The following is a 19,560-nucleotide window of genomic DNA, read 5'->3' as shown; positions in this document are numbered from 1 at the left end:
TATGTTAGGTGCGGCATCTCACTGAATCCTCAGAACTACACTGGGAGACAGCTATTATTTATATCTCCATTGTACAAATGAGAAAAGTGAGGCTTAGTAAGATTAAGTAGCTTTCCCTAAGTCACATAGCTATTAGCCCATCTTTTAACAAGATCAGATGTCTTTTTCTGGGTTGTGGTAGCCATATACACATCAGAGAGACACCTCAGTTCAGTGCTTTCAGCCACAGAAAATGCCAAGGAGAAGACCCCAGAGCTTTCCAACCCTTTTCATTCCCTGACACACATAAAAAGTGACAATGTAAGTAGGGCACACTGGGATAATGGGTTAAGGTTGCTTCAGGTAGAGGTGACAAGCCTAGGGCACTCCAGTTGGGAAACTCAAAATTTTTGTAATCCAAAGTCACTTCATTTCCCCAAGTCCTTTGTACCTCTTAGACTTCTAAGAGGGGATGAGGATAAAAAACTTTCTTTAAATATAACTTAAAGTAGATAGGTTATCATCTCAGAGCCTTTGGAAGAGCAGCCTTCAACCTCTAGAAAGGGCCCAACCTGGGAGATGTGTGTTTTCTTTTTTTTTTTTTTTTTAATAAATTTATTTTGGGCTGCATTGGGTCTTCGTTGCTGCACACGGGCTTTCTCTAGTTGCGGCAAGCGGGGCTACTCTTTGTTGCTGTGCGCGGGCTTCTCACTGTGGTGGCTTCTCTTGTTGCGGAGCATGGGCTCTAGATGCACGGGCTTCAGCAGTTGCAGCACACAGGCTCAGTAGTTGTGGCTTGCGGGCTCTAGAGCACAGGCTCAGTAGCTGTGGCACACAGGTTTAGTTGCTCCGCGGCATGTGGGATCTGCCCAGACCAGGGATCAAACCCGTGTCCCCTGCACTGGCAGGCAGATTCTCAACCACCGTGCCACCAGGGAAGCCCAAGATGTGTGTTCTTGAGATGTGACCTTGGACAAATGTCTTAGCCTCTCTCGGCTTGTTTCTCTCTGAAGAAAAGTGAGAACTGCCCCAAAGGATTACAAAGTGAGCACAGTGGGTAAAGAAGGCATGAGGATTGGCCCTCATTCCCAGTAGAAAAATTCAGCCTTGGACACCACTGGAGAGAGAAGACAATTGTTCCCTTCAAAAGAAACTAATCAAGAAGGAGAGAATTTTCTAGAAATTAATGATAGTATGGGTATTACCTTCCAGATGCTTTCGGATTTATTCAGTTTTCTCCTGGCATTTTGTTTTATTTTTAGGAGTTTTATTGATGTAACTCACATACCACACAATTCACCCATTTAAAGTATACAATTCAGTGGTTTTTAACATATTCACAGAGATGTACAACCTTCACCATAATCTAATTTTAAAATATTTTCATCACTCCATAAGGAAACCCCACTCTTCCCAACACCTACCCCTCCCAGCCCCTAGGCTAATCTACTTTATGTCTCCATAGATCTGCCTATTATGGATATTTCACATAAATGGAATCATACAATATATCTTTGTATTTTACGACTGGCTTCTTTCACTTAACATAGTGTTTGCAAGGTTCATCCGCGTTGCAGGGTGTATCGGTACTTCATTCCTTTTTATTACTGAATTACATACTATTGTATAACTACGCTGCATCTATTTATCTATTCATCAGTTGATGGATATTTGGGTTATCTGGGTTTTTTTTTTTTTTGCTATTATGAATAAAGCCATGAACGTTTGTGTACAAGTGTTTTGTGTGGATGTGTGTCATTTCCCTTGGGTATATACATAGGAGTAGAATCGCTGAGTCATATGGTAACTCCATGTTTAACATTTTGGGAAACTTCCAAAATGTTTTCCAAAGCGGCTGCCCCACTTTACACTCCCACCAGCAGCGTGTGAGGGTTCCAAGCTCCTCAAGCAGCAGTTTCTGACACAGCCAATTATGCACAGGGGCCTAGACCAGAGAGAACATGAAATCGACACTGCAGCTAAGATGAAAAAAAGAAAGAGAATGTTCATTTACCTACATGCCTAGAGGCCGGAGGTTGAGGCTAGACTGACAGGTTGGAGGCTTGGGCAATTCTCCTTATCACTCCAATTCAAGAATTTTAAAGATTTACAGTAATAGTAAGGTGAAAATGTCAGAAAAAACATGTTTTCAAAGTCATTCACCATTTCTCAGCCAGACTTGTCAGCAGCAAATGTTATGTGTGTGTGTGTGTGTGTAAATGTGGGCTAATGTCTATAAATAGAAAGCTTTCAGGAAAAAAAAATATTTTTTTTAGTTTGACTAAAAAACTAGATTCCTATGGATAATCATGGGTGCCCAAAATGAAATCTCTCCGTACATCTCCAGAAACCACACAGATCAATCAGCAGAGCAATTAAACCACCCATAACACAACCTTAATGAAACTACAGATGGAATTTTTGATACACAAGAGGTGCTCAATGTTCACTGAATTAATGAATCAACGGCAAAACAGCAGAGGAAATGAAGACATGAAGTGTGATTAACATGCTAGATCCACATTCTACTAATTCTGACACGCTGGCCTTATGAGCCAAAATCAATAGGAAAATGTAATTGGGATCCAGGTTAAGGCCTTAAATTTAGGTACCCTACCAACACCTGGCATGGTGCCTTGCACACAGTAGGAGCTTCACATACATTTGCTGAATGGGTTGAAGTCATGATCCTTGCCACTGGAACTCACTATCTTGTGGAACAGAGAGACCTTTAATTCCATAAATACCATCCTGTCTGAGAAGTACAGGGGTCTATATGGGTAGCAGTGGGTCCCAAAGGAGGGGCATGCCCTTGAGTGGGCACTTGGATAGCTTCATTCAGGATCAGGTTTCTCCAAACCATCAGAATATCTCTATCTCTACCTCCTGTTAATCAGCTGCTGTCAATACCATGGAGACACAGCATCTCTGAAGAGAATGAATCCCTTTCCATTGACATCTGGGGAGGCAGCCGTTCCCTTTCAGCTTTGAGTAATGAATGCACAAGAGGAGCTTCATTAGAACTCTGAAACTGACTAGGGCTCATAACCTTGAGGTTGGCTGAGCCCAAGAGCCCCTATGCCTGTTAATTTCAGCCACTGGCCCAAAGCAGGCCTCTCTAATGGCCAATCTCACCTACTCCTATTCCCAACCTGATGTGGGTTTTCCTACCCCCACTGCTGACCTCTCTCTTGCCGTGTCCATGATGTTCTCTGGCACCCTTGTACCTTACAAATAAATTCCTCACTCTCCCAGCACCCCAAGCTGTTCATGCCATACATATTTGCCCATGCTTCTCCTCCCATCTGGAATGCGCTACTTGCCTTACTTATTCACCTGAAAAAACATTCTTTTCTCTATGAAGACTGAGCTTAAGCATTACTTCTCCTATGAAGGTGTTCTTTGCTTCCCCTAGCATCGTGTCTTCTAAGATTTTTTTCACGTTAACTGCCGAATACAAACCAATCAGATGACACTGGTTCTTTAAAAAATGAATACAATCTTAGGCCAAATTAACAAAGGCATGGCATCAAGAAGGGAGGTAAAAATCTACTTTGTATTCTGCTTTATTCAGTGTACATATAGAGACAGTGATTTTCAAGTATGGTCCATGGACTCCTGGGAATCCCCGAAATCCTTTCAGGGGATTCTCAAAGTCAAAACTACTTTCATAATAATAGTAAGACTTTATTTGAGCATCAGTGATAAGAACACACACACACACACACACACACACACACACACACACCAGTGCTTGGCCAAGAAATAATCACCACCTCACAGCCTCCCCCATTATTAAAAAGCAATAAACACTCTAACAAAAGAGAGACATCAGGTTGCCTGGAATTATCATTCTCCCATTCAACAAATGCTTACAGCTCACCACCTGGGCAGCAGGCACACAGAGCTGGCCCAGAAGATTTTGCACTTACCAGCACGTGGTCCCTGCCCTCCAGGGGTTCACTCTCAGGTGGGAGACAATTACATAAAGAGATGACTGTAGAACTGTCTCTTCCGTCCACAGGGTCTCAACCACACTGAACAGCGTGGGAGTTCCGGAGCAAGTGGTGCTATTTGGAGCCTTTGCTTAAACTGTCCCTCTGCCTGGCATGCCCCTCCACTCCCGCCCCACCCCCAAGTTAGCAACAGCCGCCCACCCGTGCCCCCTTCTCTGACAGCGGGTTTCCCACTGCAGCAGATCCCAACTGGAAGAGGGGAGATACCACCACCTTAAGTCAAGTTCTGAAATTTTATTTTTACCTAGGATTGGACATTTCAATTAATGAATTAGGACTCTGAAGAACGATCCCTCCCAGGCAGCTTTCTGTTCGCCTATCTCTAATCCTCAGCATCTAGTATGACAGCACACAGTAGGGAACAACATACACCAGAGCTTTCACAAATTGATGTATTTACTTCCTCATCTGCTGATCAGCTGAGTGCACGTGAGGGTATCTCAGTCACTTTAAGTCACATGACTGCAAGGACACAGATGTGCGCTAGCTCATCCTCGGGTTGAGAGTCCTTGGGGGACACTCGCATCCTGGTGTGGCTTCTCTCTGCATCTTCTGGCTGCTCTGCCCACTCCGGCCAGTTACCCCGACATTCCCTGCTGCTCTCCCTCCCTCCTCCCTCCCTCCCTCTCACCCTTCCTTCCCTCTTTCCCAGCTGCTCTCCTTTCCCTCCTAAATCTATAGTGTTTGGTACATTCACAGACCTGGCTTAGCAGTTTTGTGACCTTGAAAAGGGGCTCAACCTCTCTGAGCTCCCTTCTCCCTCGCTCCCCAGGCCGGGTTCTGGGTGAAGCACTTGGTGTACGTTAGGGCTCGTGACTCCTCACCGTGGCCCCCTGTGGTAGGTATGGTCATTACTCCGCTGGACAGGCGGGGAAACAGAAGCTGGAGGAGAGGAGGTAAGTGACCCAAGAGTAACTTGTGTGGAGTTGGGATGTGGCCCAGGTCTGCACTCTCCACCGATTTCAGGCTCACGATAACCTCATGACTGCTGGCTTGCTCCTGCCTGCTTTCCTGCTAAGGTGGAGTAAAGCAGGCAAGGGCCGCTCAAAACAGATCCCAGGTTCACACAGCCTGAGCGCGCCGCCATCTGCTGCAGCTGCTCTGGCGCTCTTTGTTTCGCCACTCTGGCAAGGACCAGGGTTTCTGCCTCTCTGGGTTGGTGTCAGGAAGAGCAGCTGCTGGGCGGACCGCTGGGCACAGTGCAACTGCGGGGGATCAGAGGCCTGGGGTGATAGGCAGGGACGGGACCAGCCCACAAGGAACTAAGACCTGATGTGGAGAGAGCTAGAGAGATGTGTGAGCACTGCGGGAGCAGCAGAGGACGGCTTCCTCACAGGGATGTTTAGTGGCCCCACCGCATACCATGTCCTACGTCAGGCTCTTTGATTTCATCTTATCTAATCCTAATGAAGGAGGAAACTGGACTTGAAGCCAAAACCCTTGAAAAAACGCTGAGCTGAGATTCAAATCCAGATCTGTCTGGTTTTTAAACCCATGCCCTGCCCTCTGTACAGGAAGCTATATGAGGGCACGCCAGCTCTGGGTCTCAAAGAATGATGCCCAGAGTAAATGAATCACTTTCAGTGCAAAGTGAGAAAACACATTCTCCCCAAATCTCACATCATAACCAGCTGGAAAAGCAAACGTAAGGGAGACACTGGAGACACAAACATGGCAAGAAGATCTGTCTGAGCAAGTATCCGCTTCTCCTACCCCTGACTTCCTGCTCCCAGCCAACGAGGCTAGTGGATGTTCCAAAACTGCCGCTGCTGCTTAGGGCCAGGCGAAGCGAGGGCTCTCAATATCAGTGTCTCCAAGGCAGCTGCACTCACTACGTCCTGGAGTCTCAGTTTTCTTTCTTATACTGTAAGACAGAGAGATCATTACGAGCGGGTGAGGGAAGCCAGCGGGGGGAGGGAGGACCCGGGAAGTCGAACCCGGTCAGCAGGCATCAGACAGTCATGTCTCTAGCTGGTTCCAACAGAAAAAGAAGTTGATGGGGTTGGGGACAGAGGATGAGAAAGACACTGGGAACATTGGAATTGAAAATTGTGGTGTGTCCAGTCTTCCCATCAAGCTGAGTCTCGTTCAGAAGAAACAAAAAAATCTCCGGTTATAGAAGACAACATTCAGAAAGCTGGGGTGTGCTCCAGCTCTCAAGGCTGTTCTAATACCAAGTGTAAGGACCAGCAAGCCTGTCTGTATTCCTGACTCCCTTCCTGCCTCTACCAAAACAGACACTCGAATGTTTCCTCAGCAACCCTGCCTCACCCAGCTTTCCTCTCTGAGCCGTCGCAAGGCTGCTGCCAGCTCTGGCACTATTGCTACCAGCAAGACTGTTCTCTTCCTTCTTCCTGTGGCCCCATCTCGGCTTATTCAGTACTGTGAGGCAGAAGTTTGCCTTTAGGGATTAAGGATGCGCACCCCCTTGCAGAAAACGCAACCAGAAGGGCATCTGCCATCACCTTTGGGCTTCTGGGGAGGGGAGCGGCTGGTAAGGGGAGGGGGGGGGGCCTCCACAGCGCTGATCGGTCTCAACTGTGGGGCAGGGGCGACCCCTGGTGGTCACGGAGATTACAGCCCTCAACCCCAACTCGCAGGTGGAAGTCGGAGCCGAGCACTTACCTTGTTCAGGATCCAGTCAGCATCTTCAATGGCTCTTTTAATAATCTGCTGGATCCTCTCAGGGCTGTCTTCATCCGAATGAACTCGGAAACTCTGGAGGTTTAAGCATATGGAAAGATGACTAGGCAAAAATCACAGGACTGGCAGCTTCAGAGCAGCAGTTGTGGGCCAGGCACACTGTGGGCACTATACACTCAGCATCACTCTTACCCCTCCACAGACAGTTATGATGATCACACCCTGAAATGAGGAAACAGGCTCAGAAACTCTACCTTGCCGTTAAGCAATGGCACCAGCATTTGAATCCTGGACTATCCAACTACACAGCCTGTACTCCTACCAGCAGGGCAGCCGTGAAAAGGAAGACTGGCCCCAAGCTAAAAGGTTATCGGGTAGCAGAGGCCTAAGGGAAACTTCCATCTCTCTGCTTCGTTTGCTCTTCCCAGGAAGCTGCTTTCACCAGGCTGAGCTCTCTGCATGGCTTCACCACAGAGAAGAGCAGAGTTTCTCCAGACCCATGCTGGAAAGCCATGCAGGGAAGGGAGGGGCAGTGGAGAGGGTGGCTTTGGAAAATCCAGCCAGGCCCAAAGCAGAGCAATGCAGGGCTGCTGTTTGCTTTGACCAGATGTTCGCCTTTGAAAAGCAACATGAGATTCAGGTTCACTGGTGTGGCTCTCATGGCCCTTCAAAAGAACTGGTTACTTCCTCTGATATGTCACTCTCAACCCCCCACGTCCTCCTACTTATCTTTAGGAGCACCTCAAATGCTCACCTCCAGGAAGTCCTCCCAGACTCCCTCAGACAGCTAACTACTCCTTCTCTATGTTTCCACAACCCTCTGTTACTACCTCTATTTTTTTACTTTCCATACTGTATTTATATAAATTTCAGCTTTTAACTTTTTATTTGGAAATAATTTTTAATCAACAGAAAAGCTGCAAGAATATTACGAAAGAATTCCCTACCAGAATCACCAACTGTTACTATTTTGCCACATTTACTTTATCATTCTCTATATGGGTTTGTATAAAAATTTTTGGAAGCATTTAAAGTTTCAGGTATCATGACCTTAACCCCTGAATACTTTGGGTATGTAAGCAAGGGCATTATCTTACATAACCACAGTAATCAACTTCAGAAAATTGAACACTGATATAATACTGTTATCTAATCTACAGTCCATATTCCAGCTTCATGAATTTCCCCAATAATGTCCTTTACAATCATTGCTTTTTCTGGTCCAGGATCCAATCTGGGATCACTCCTTACACTTAGTTGTCACATCTCTTTAGTCCCCTTTAAACCAGAGCAGTCGTCTGCCTTTGTGTTTCAGGACGTTGACACATTTGATGAGCACAGGCTGGTTATGGGTAGACGGTTGCTCAGTTTGGGTTTACCTGATGTTTTCTCATGATTAAATTCAGGTTGTGCATTATTGGCAGGTATGCCTGTCAAAAAGATGTTATGTCTCACACTCTATTTTAATTATCTGTTTAGCTGCCTTATTCAAGCCCTGGCACAGAGCTGCTGTGCTGGGTGCATCCTGTTTCCGGAACAGAAACCAGAGAGAGGAGCTGGGCTGACCAGCACTGCTTTCCGGTGGCTCTTATGGAACTGCCACCCCCAACCCCACCACCGGAAAAACCATCCCTGCCCACTGCCCCTGGCCCCCAACCCTGTGATAGGCCCCCTATTACAGGAAGCCCCCCACCCCAAGCCCAGTGGACCCTACTCCCACCTGCCTGACAGCATGCTTATAATGCTCCTGGATGCCCTTGGTTGGCAGCTGCCGGCAACAGCGCAGCAGGTATCGGTAGAGCTGCAGCGGCCTCTGGACCAGCTCTGCCCCTGGTAGCGGGGCCATCTGCAAGGCCTCTGTCCCTGGAAAACACAGAGCATTACTTCTAGGCATCAAGCCAATACTCAGCCCTGGCCCCCAGCTTCCAGCGCTCTGGGAAGCAGACGTATTTGATACAGTATGGAGCCAGGTCCCCAGGGAACCCAGACCCCAAGCTCAGGCTGGGCATTCGGTCCTGCAGAAGTCTCAGCTCAGAGCAGGCCTGCAAGGACCAAAGGTGAGAGGCACAGCCTCATCCTGTCGTCTTCCTTCTGGAGACCAGCTTCAGGTGGTGGATGAGGAGGTGTCATGCCAGGAGGAATAAGGGAGATGAGCAGGAAGATCCTGCGTCACAGTCACTGAGAAACCAGCTGACTTCAGGCAACAGAGGGAAGAATGCCCAGAGGTCTGAGCCTCGCTACTCGAAGTGTGGTCCTGGACCAGTAGCATCGACATCACCCATGAGCTAATTAGAAACGCAATGTCACCCCAGACCTACTGGACAGAACCTGCAATTTAACAAGATGCTCCAGAGGATCCTGCCTGAACCTCTACTACAGCACCTTGCCTGGTGCCCCTGCCTGAAGCCTGTCACTCCCCCAGTCGCCCCCACAGTGACGCCAGAATGAGTTTGGGAACCAGTTTCTCGGCTCACCCCAGAGTCAGACACAAGGAACTTCTCCCAGACCCTTTCAGCCGGCAAGTAGGTCACCTCTTGTGACTTTGCACACACAGCCCCCTCAGCGTGGAGCTCCCTTCCCCGTCTCCTCCATGTGAGGAACTTGTGTTCATCCTTCCAGGGCCAGGTCAGTGTCTCTTCCTCTGGGAAGCCCTTCGTGACTGTCCCTCCCTGGGGAGGTGCAGTGCCACGTTCCTGGAACTGTAACAGCGCTTCCCACACTGCTGGGGATTCATCAGCTGCCAGACCTACTGAGCCTGGCCCGGGCCCCAATGCTTCGTGCCCTGTTTGTTGAACTGGACTGAAAGGAATCTGTTATCTCCTCTGCACAGATTTCCCCTCTCTGAGAGAGAGAAGCTCACTGTGTTCCAAATGGAGAAGCTAACAGACCAAGATTAAGTGAGGGGCCTTAGTTTTAAAGTAACATAAAAAGAAGACAATCCCCACCCACTCAAAAAAAAAAAGAACCCGAATACTAAATCTAAATACTAATCTATCTCAAATTAGGAAAGGACACTTGCTAAGGAGCTAGTTTCAGAGGCACCTTTATTCCATTTCCAGCATATGATCCTCCTGGCAACAATAAATGTCTGTCTCCACAGTTTAAATTTGCCCATTGCTCCTGGTACTATGGCCTTTCACTCTGACACTGGGGTGGGCAGGTGGCCGCCTGCCCCTCCCCAATCCTCCCACCTGGTAACATCCTGGGATGAGCCACTGGGAATCCACCCCTTCAGGTCTCAGCCCACAAGGTCTGGGTGGGGCTCCACTCCAGGCCTGACCAATCAGAGCCTTTTATCCACATGGTCACAAGGACTGGTTCACAGATGGGCACATGACAAACTGGTCCAATCAGAGCAAATCTCAACACCTCTGCAGGAGTGAGTGGAAAGGCTTCATTCTTTCCCTCTAGACTTGATGCTGAGAGGACTTCACCCTCAGGGAAGCCATCTTGCCTCCTCTTGAAACCTGAGATTGAAGCCACACAAAAGACGGCAGAGCTGAGACCCTGATTGAAAGCAAGTCTAAAGAAGTCACCTGAGTCCCAAAACTGTGCACCTGAAGGCAGTCCCAGATTTGCCTAGGGTCCCAACAAACCGCAGGTTTGGGTTTGTTGTTTTGTCACTTGCAACCAAGAGTCCTAACTGATGGACAGATCTAGCCCTCCCAAATTCTGCTTCACCAGTGAGCGCTGATGGTTCCAGCTCTAAGGAAGAGTGCAAACCGGGCAGGGCTCTTCAAGGTTCTCTTGCCACGTATATCAACCTGCCAGTCCGATTAGTCACACTTCAGCACAACAAACAGAGGGGAGCCACATATCATGGGGACAGAGACCTTCAAGGGCTACCACAGAGGACATACCACCGAAGACTAATGGGCAGACTCCACTGGCAGGCTTTCCCAAACTATATAAAGTGCTAATCGAATATTGTAAAATGCTAGTCGTGTAACAGATGGTTACCATCTGCAGTCTTTAAAATTAACACTTGGAAAGAACACAACTTTGTTACACTACTTAAAAACCCAAGCAATACTTAGAAACCAACCCAGCAAGTATGGGCGGGAGATTATTTTCAGCTCAATTATAATACTTAGTCATTCTCAGTAATAACTAGAAGAGAATGCCTGTGTGGGTCCACTCAGACGAGTTAAACTAAAAATGTTTTAATTTAATTTAAAGCATGGGTTTGCTATTAAGGCACAATGAACCTCAAAGCATCATTGCTAAATCTGTAGTCAAACCCTGTAGCCCTGGGAACCCTTGATTCGCATATCCTGCTCTTTGGATTTGACCTTAGCCTCCCCACCTGAGCTCCCTGCCTCTGTAAAGACACCTCTGTCTACCCAGGCAACCAAACCAAAGCCATCACAGAGACAATCTGCCTTCTCCTCAATCCCCACGTCACTGGTCTCTAAGTCCTATCAAATTCTACCTCTGGACGCCCCTCAAATCTGTCCCCTCCTCTCTACTTCCACTGCACATCCTCGGTTCAGACTCTTATCACAATTCAGGTAGACACCTGCAAGAGTTCCCAGCAATCTATTGTCTGACAATCTATTCTTCACTCAACAGCCAGAGTGAATCTTTCCAAAACATAAATCTCAGCATGTCATGTTCCTGCCTAAAACCCCTGATGTCCATCCCATCCCTATCACTCATGACAACTTTTCCCAAAATATGGGACAAAGATGAAAATATTTTAAGCAGTATATGGAACATCCTTTTATTGTCATGCTTTTATATTTATTTTCATGTGTAATGAGAAAAAAAATTCCATAATCTCATAGGTATTATGGCTTACAACAGTTTAAAAAATGAACGGGCAGAAAGGTGATTTTTAAAAATGTATCAAGCAAGTAAGAATGCAGTTGAAATCTGGATATGCCAAGAATCATGAAAGTAGTATTGAACTTTGGAAAAGCACTGGTCTACAGTATAAAATCCATACTGCTTTCTATGGCCTCCAAGACCCCCTCTTGCTCTGGCCCCTGCCCAACACCCCGCATCACATCACCCAACACTGGCTACTGAGTCCAGGCAAACTGAACTCTGATGGCACACGACAGCCTGTGTCATGTTTGCCTGCTATAGTCTCAGCACCGTGACAGAATGCTTGGCATACAACAGATGTATTAAGGTTCTCCAGAGAGGTAGAACCAATCAGGTACATATACAGAGAGAGAGAGAAAGAAAGAAATTATAAGACATTGGCTCACATGACTATTGAGGCTGGAAAGTTCAAAATCCACAGAGCTGATATATCCCAGTTTGAGTCAGAAGGCCGGAAGCTGCTGCAGAACCAGGAAGAGCCAGTGTCCCAGCACGAAGGCTGCGTCAGGCAGGAGAATTCTCTCTCAGTAGGGAAAGGTCTATTCAGGCTTTCCAGTGCTTAGATGAGGTCCACGCACGTGAGGGAGGGCAATTTACTTTATTCAGTCCCCTGATTTAAATGTTAATCTTACCCAAAAACACCTTCACAGACACACCCAGAATAATGTTGGGCCAAATATCTGGGCACCCCATGACCCAGTCAAGCTGACCCATAAACTTAACCATCACACATGGCTTTCCATCACCTAGTGAATAAAGTCTTAAGCTCTTTAGGCTGATGCCAATTCCGAAAGCATCCTTATCTGCCCAGATTCATCCCTCCTCACTCTTCTACCTGCCAGGCACATTGACAAAAACCACCTATAGTTCTTTGAATGATAGTAACCATCATCATCGTCGTCGTCATCGTTTACAGTTATTATTACAACCGCCTTGCTGAATACTTACCATGTGCTAGGCACTATTCTAAAAATGCACAAGAATTAACTAATTTTAATCTTCTCAGTAACTCTACAAGAGGTACCATTATGCTCTCCTTTTACATATAAAGAAATGGAGGCAAAAAGAAGGGAGGAAATTTGTCCAAGGTCACACAGCTGTGAGAGCAGAAGCGAGGCTTTCCATATGGGAAGTCTGGCTCCAGAGCCCGCGATGAGTGCTGCCTGGAACACTAGCCCCTGCCCCAAAAGGACTTTTATTCACCCTGTAATACATTTCTGTGGTTCTTCCTAACAGCTTCCTTCACCCCCAATTTTCTTTTTAAGGGATGACTCCTTCCCAATGAGTGTGGCCTGCTGAGACTGCCGCCAGTGGCTGCATCTCTCCCGGCCACAAGGAGAGCATCAGACCCAAACTAGGCCACTTGAGTATATGCCACCTCTGGAAATAGGGTCCTGAACATGGTTACAAAGAGCCGGCAAATGAGTTCATGTACCCCTGAGAAGTGTGTCCTGATCAGCTCCTTCCTGCTCTGAACTGTCCTTGAAGGTCCTGCTGCCTGGCCTTCCAGAAATGTCTAGATTCCTACACAGTTCTCCAGGCTTCTCCCTTGATTCTGTGAGCTCCTAACGCTCTTCCAATGATTTCTTTTTGGTTAATTCCTCCTATCCCTCTTACCCCCACACAGAACTATTTGTTCTCTTCTTTATTTGCGTGTCCACAGGCTGTTGTACGTGCAGGAATCACCCTGTGTTCGCCTGTCCATCTCTCCCACCAGCCCACGAGGGCAAGGACTGTGTCAGATCCCCCACCTCAGTGCCTCAATGCCTAGCACAGTCCAGAGCACACAGTGGACTCCTCCATCAATGCTTGCTGACTGAATAACCTCAAAATCCAGCCAATGCCCAAGCTTGAGCAAACAATAGCTCAGCCTTCTCCCTGCCTTCAGGCCCTGGAGGTCCAAATGTGGCCGAGACAGCCTGTGCTCCTATAAAGTAAGGACTGCTGCTCTCTGCAGGGTCCTCCATGCCTCGGTACTCCTGGCCATCACCTCTGGCAGAAACACCCTCCCTTTCCCACCCAAATACTCCAGGCCTCTTCCAGTCTCCTCAGCCTCCCTCCAGCTCACCAGCAGGAACTCCCGCAGGCCACTGACGCCTCCTACCTCACTCGGTCTGGAGAGGCCATCAGACGAGAATATCCTTGGCTCCCCACCACCACGAAATTCAGCCTCGCCTGAGAGCCGACTGATGTGTTAGGCATGGTGCAGTTTTACAACTACCCTCTGACAAAAAGCATTGTAATCCCCACTTTGCAGATGTGGAAACTGAGGCTGAAAAGTGGGCTGACATGCCCACGGATACACAACCAGGGAGTGGTGGAGCTGGGATGTGGTCTCTGGCTCCAGCTCCAGTGCTCCAACCTCCCTGAGTTCTTGAAGGAAAGGGGGCCCCTCCTTTTCCAAGGACCAGTTGGGCTCTCAGAGACTCTCTCCAGGATTAATCCAACACCCTTCTGAAACGCCGACTCTTCAATCCCTCCCTATGCTCAGCCAGAATGAGCCTCTAAAAACAAAAATCTCATCTGTGAGCCCCTTGCTTGATATCCTTTAATGGCACCCACAGAACAAACGCTAGGGTCATTAGTATGTGTGCATGGTGATGGAGGGGTGGGGTGTTGAAGACTTTCCCCAATCAACCACCAACCTCTATCCCATCTGTAACCAAATCCCCACGCACTCTACCTTCTTCCCCGCTCAGTCTCCTCTGTCACTTCGTCACTCCCACAGTGCCTGGCACACAGTGGCCACTAAACAGGGGTGTCAGACTGAATCCTCCCTCTCCCCAACAACTTTCAGGCCACTTTTCTGTCCCTGAGTACTGACTGAGTGGAAGAGTGAAGCATGTGGGCCCCAAACCATGGCAAGGCTGATGTGAGGATTAAATAAGAGACATAGATGCCTGGTTCTTGGCAGCAGCTCACTGAATATGAGGTTCCTCTCCCAGGCCCTTCTCTGCCCCTGGAAGAGCAGCAAAAGGGAAAACAATACATTATGATGCCCTTTTAATGCTTCTACCCAAAATAGGAATGGTCTGCTAAAGAAAGCCTCTGGTGCAGACTGAGGTCAGAAGAGGTTTGTGCATTTCATCGACTCAGTTAGCTCTCTATACATCAGAGAGAAAAAGAAATACATCTTTTTTTTTACATTTAAATCAAACTACAGATCACGTGAAACTTTTTTAGCTTTTTCCCAAATCAGAACTGAGTTCTGGTTACTCATCCTGCGGCCACCGAAGTAGCAGGCTCTCAGGAAAAGGTGTTAACTTGAATGAATAGAAACAGGGCAAAGTAGGCCACCTTTCAAAAGCAGGATGCCAAAGAGCTGAAAGTGACCGTCTCCCACTTGGTGTCAAAGAATCTCTTCTCATGGCAGGGAGTCACCCACCTTTTCTCCCTCAAGGCAGGGCGCTGAAACTCCTTTCGCTTCTGAGCTAAGATCTGCCCTGTAAAATTCTACTCGCCGTTCTGAGCTCTGCCCTTTGGGGCTAAAGTCTCCCTAACCTACCACCAAGTCCAGTCTGTCATTATTCAAAGTCAATCACCCCAGCCCCCGAGTCATATCTTTTCCGAGATAAGCATCCTGAAGGTGCCGTAACCCCCAATGCTTCTCCATCTCACCGCCCTCCTCTTTCTGGACACACACACATCCCTTCATTATCCATCTCACTCTTCAACATATTGTCCAGAGAGAAAAACCATGGTTTGCTTGTGTTCTGACTGGCTCCGTGGGCACTGGCGCTCACATGGCAATGCCACCTCCTTTACTTGGGAATCCAAGGAATGCGGCCCAGACTGCATTCTCTGCTCTGGCCCTCACATGGCCCTGGCATTCGGCTCAAAGGAACCTTTTCTCCACGAACTATCCTTAGGTCTGTTTCCCCATCCTGTATTTTATTAGTTCAGTCCAGAGTCACAATCTGCCACAATCTCTGGGACACCTGATCCTGTCTGTTATCCAACTCAATTCAGCACAACAAAAGCACAGAAACAATCACATACGAGGTACAAAGCGGGTACAAAGAGAGACAGTAAGCCCAGCAAGCTGTGTCAGTCACCCATGCAAGGCCATTCTGAGCATCTATCCCACGTGTGACTCTGGACTCAGCCCTAGGACCACAGAGATGAACGGCCTGACGTGTTACATGGCTCTCCTACCCCTGGCCTCTGCAGAGCTGACGGCATGTCTTACTACCTACCATTCAGGGAGGGATTAGCATATGTCAGGGACGTGTTGACAGCTTTGCATGTGTTATCTCAAGTATCCTCACAACAGTCTTATGGAGTGGGTATCATTAGCCCCATTTTACAGATGAGGAAACTGAAACTCTTGAGAGGTTAAGTAACTTGCCAGAGGCCACACAGCTAGTACATGGTCAGGTAAGGAATCAAACCTAGGCCTATTTTATTCCAAAGCCCATGCCCTCACCTGCTTCTCACACTACCTATGTCTATATCTGAGCCACTCGCAAATGCTGCCCAGATCAGGGCTAAGGACCCCACTGAGAACTCTCCCCAGGGCTCCTTCAGGACCAGGTCCAAGCATTCATGAAAGCACCTGACTATACTATATCCAGTTCTTGGTTTTCAACCTTCTCCATAAACCCTTGTTCCATGCTTTTCAGAAACCCAAGGACCTCATCTATGGCTTCCCCCTGCATACAGATGAAAAAACAAGTCCCAAGACTAATGTCAATGACACAAAGAAAAGGGGCAGCTAGAGAAATACTAAAAAAAAAAAAGCTCTTAGGAAACCCAAGGAGAATGTGACAGAATAAAGGAAAAGAGTGAAAATAAAGTCACAAAGGGGATTTCCTGGGAGCCAAATGGTATCACCATTACAGATGCTGAGAAACAGGCCTTCAGCCCCATTTAATCCCACTGTCTTTCCCTAACCTGTGCCCTGACATAGGGCACATAAAAATAAATGGGGAAAAAAAGTCATACATTAAAAAAGAAAGAAAAGACTGGAACTACAGAAAATAACCAGAAATGATGCCTCACTGAGCACTGATAAAGCTAATTTAAGCCTGCACAGGACATTGTTTAAATATGCAATTATTCTTCTGGATGGGTAAAGTCGCAATATAGGAACAGAACGGTTCTGCTCCCCGTAACTCCGGGGCTCCAGCTTGAACACATGTTCTCCCAAGCTAGAAATGGGGAACAATCCTCGCTCCTCCAGTCTCTCTCCCACATGGTCAAGGCTCTCAAGATCCAGCCCCATGGACACTATCTCGGTTCCCAGCTTTGTAACAATGCCTCCTTATCCAGCCTCTCTCCTTCCAGTCCAGCCCTCACAGTGCCACCCAAGGACACTTCCTACAAAACACACCCTCCTCCAAAAGCTCTGTGGAATGGTCTTTATCCAAGGCCCTCTGAAGTCTGGTTCCAACTTCTCTCATGAAATTCACCTTCTCTGGCCTTTGGCTTCCTCCTCTGTAAACTGGACAACAGAATATGTACCTCATGGGGGGTTTGCAAAGATCACTCAGAGAGACTATGTTAGTCACCCCTCCATAGTCAACAGTGCCCGGTACATAACAGAAGCTCAATATGTGTGTGCTGATGGATTCCCACTTACCAAAGAGGAACTAAAGCCAGGAAGAAGGGGACTGTCCTGAAGTCACAAAGCCAGCAGGTGGCAGAGGCAGGTCTCAAACTCAGATCCTTTGGCTCTGAATCCTCAGCTCTTTCTACCACAGCTGCTGTCTCAAAGGATCCTGAACCTCACATTTGTCAGCTCAAACCACCCTGGGCCTTTACAGTTTGAAGTGAACCTGGTGAGCTTTTCCAGCCAAAGCAAACCAGAAACATCATCCAAAAGCAAACATGCTGGTTGCAGAGCAGAGCAACCAGCAACCTCAGCTGAATCTGGTGATATGAGACTGCTTTGCGCCAATGGCCTTGCCCACACAGGCCACAACACACTCTACTCGAGGGCCAAAGACGGGAACTGATGTATTATACAGCTACCAGGTGTCAGATACTGGGCTGGGTACTTCAAAGGGCCTACTGAAGCTCCAATCCTGTTACTCCCACTTTACAGAGGAAGAAAACTGAGGCTCAAGGTCACACAGAAGAACCAGCTAAGAGCCACAGCTGGGCTTCTCCCTTCCTAACTCAAGCTCTTTCTACACACACCCAGGGCTTGTCTCCAAGGACCCTTGAGCTGAGAGCGCCTGGTTTACCCTTTTTCTCTCGTGCTCCTCCTCCCTCTGGCCTCCTTGCTTGTCCTCACATACCCAACCACTCTTCCAGGCACCCACGTGGCTCACACGCCCATGTATCCAAGTCTCATTTAAGAGACCTTCTCTGGGGCTTCCCTGGTGGCGCAGTGGTTGAGAGTCCGCCTGCCGATGCACGTGGACGCGGGTTCGTGCCCCGGTCCGGGAAGATCCCACATGCCGTGGAGCGGCTGGGCCAGTGAGCCGTGGCCGCTGAGCCTGCGCGTCCAGAGCCTGTGCTCCGCAACGGGAGAGGCCACAACAGTGAGAGGCCCGCGTACCGCAAAAAAAAAAAAAAAGAGAGAGACCTTCTCTGACCACACTATAGTCCCTTCTTCTTTCCTTCACAGCATTTCTTTTTTCTTCACGGCATTTTTCACCACGATATATATTTACTTATTTGTTTGTATTCATTCCCCCACTGGAACGTAAGCTCCACGAGAGCAGGAAGTTTATTTTGTTCATGGTTGTATCCCTAGTACAGCACAGAGTCTGACACACAGAAGGCACGTGTGTGCCGAAATAGGCATTGGGCACCAATAAGGTGCTAGCTGCTGGAGTTACGGAAACAATCAAGGCAAGTTCTGACCCCACAGAACTTACACAGTAACAGAGGATAATAAAAACCAAGTATTCAATTATAACTAAATACTACAAAGTGGAATTCAGGTCCCTGAGAGACTGGCTCATGGGGTCCCTCACCCAGTCAAGGGTCAGAGAAGGTTTCTTGAGAAAGGAACATTAAATCTGAGGTCTGAAGGACGAGTAGAGTGTGGCTGGGTGGACGTGGACGCAGAGAGCGCAGCCTGCGTTCTGCGACCAAACTAAAAGACACTGAATTGTGCACTGGAAGTGGGTGAACTGTGTGGTGTGTAAAAACAAACAAAAGGAAAGATTAGTCCTAAGGGCTCAGGGGTTTCGGCCACGGAGTGACTTGATCAGTTAGGCAGAAGCGTAAATCAAAAGGTGAAGGTGACTCGAGGTAAGCGCCCTCACGGGGTGCTGCGGCAGTCGGCCCGTGCAGGGGCCACGACTGCTTTTGAAAATGGGCAAACTGAGGCCGACGGCGGAGACGTGTGCCCGTCAGGAACATTCCACCAGCGGGCCCGGCGCCCGCAGACCCCTGGGCTCCCCGTGGCGCACCCAACCCCCCGGCGTGCTGGGCCTCCTCCGCCAGAGCCGCCCCCGCGAGGCCTGAGGCGCATCCAGGAACCGCGCTCCGGGGCACACGGCTCTCCGGAGGCAAGACGGTCGGGGAAGGAAAGGCAGCGGCACTGAGTCTTCCACTAGCCGCGCCAGGGCGAGGACGCCCCAGACCTCACATCCCCAGCCAGTCCCCGCCACCACGGGTGGCTCAGGCCCCCGTGCGCCCACCCGCGCTCCCACCCTCCGCCGGCGCCTAGCGGCTCACCGGCCTCCACAGGAAAACGTCAGCTTCGGACGCGGCGGACGCGGCTACCACCAGTGCGCTTGCGCCCCCGGATCGCCGAAGCACCGCCCCCGGATCGCCGAAGCACCGCCCCTGCAGGGCGACTTGAGCCGAGCGCCCTCTATCGGCCGCGCGCGGGACTTGGGGTCTGTTAATGAGGAAACCCTACTGGGTGCCCTTTCCCTGATCCGAGTACACCCGGTTGAAAAAGAAAGCTGTCCCACTCACAACCTTCCTTACCTTAAACACCCACCCTTCCTTTTGGCTTTTGTTACCTCGGATATAAGCCCTGAAGACAGGCTCTCCCCATTTTCCTGAGTATGGATTGCTGCTAAAATATGAGGGGTGTTCAAGACCTGTGAAAAGGCTTGCAGAAGGACTTTTCCTAAACCACTCTTGTTGATGACGGGAATTATATTTGGATGGGAATCTGCGTTTT

At 48.6% G+C, this 19,560-nt stretch overlaps 1 protein-coding gene across 3 annotated transcripts; it reads right to left on the bottom strand.

The window, feature by feature from the left end:
* Positions 1–1,409: 1,409 nt before the first annotated feature.
* Positions 1,410–19,199, bottom strand: LYRM9 (LYR motif containing 9). Of its 3 annotated transcripts, XR_004347710.1 has the most exons (5): positions 19,104–19,169; positions 8,359–8,501; positions 6,621–6,713; positions 5,709–5,859; positions 1,410–1,924 (listed from the first exon to the last, which is right to left on the bottom strand). XR_004347710.1 is itself a non-coding variant. In XM_032618036.1 (4 exons), the coding sequence occupies exons 2-4, from the start codon at positions 8,482–8,484 to the stop codon at positions 5,842–5,844; spliced, it is 237 nt and encodes a 78-aa protein (XP_032473927.1). In that variant the 5' UTR covers positions 8,485–8,501; positions 19,104–19,199; the 3' UTR covers positions 4,215–5,841. The 3 variants fall into 3 exon arrangements, 2 of the variants coding, with proteins under 2 accessions (XP_032473927.1, XP_032473928.1); XM_032618036.1 differs by lacking the exon at positions 1,410–1,924 and having other exon boundaries at positions 4,215–5,859; positions 19,104–19,199; XM_032618037.1 differs by lacking the exons at positions 1,410–1,924; positions 19,104–19,169 and adding an exon at positions 11,855–11,952 and having other exon boundaries at positions 4,642–5,859.
* Between the last annotated feature and the right edge of the window lie 361 nt (positions 19,200–19,560).

Source organism: Phocoena sinus, chromosome 20 (genome assembly GCF_008692025.1).
Source record: "Phocoena sinus isolate mPhoSin1 chromosome 20, mPhoSin1.pri, whole genome shotgun sequence".
Classification (NCBI taxonomy): Eukaryota; Metazoa; Chordata; class Mammalia; order Artiodactyla; family Phocoenidae; genus Phocoena; species Phocoena sinus.
The sequence above is the reverse complement of the archived record's forward strand: the minus strand, read 5'-3'. Positions and strand labels throughout refer to the sequence as shown.

Excerpts from the sequence above, each read along its gene's own strand:
- LYRM9 (XM_032618036.1), bottom strand. The coding sequence starts at position 8,484 with ATGGCCCCGCTACCAGGGGCAGAGCTGGTCCAGAGGCCGCTGCAGCTC. Across the intron at positions 6,714-8,358 it reads ATAAGCATGCTGTCAGGCAG|AGTTTCCGAGTTCATTCGGA; the intron begins GTGGGAGTAGGG and ends TTAAACCTCCAG.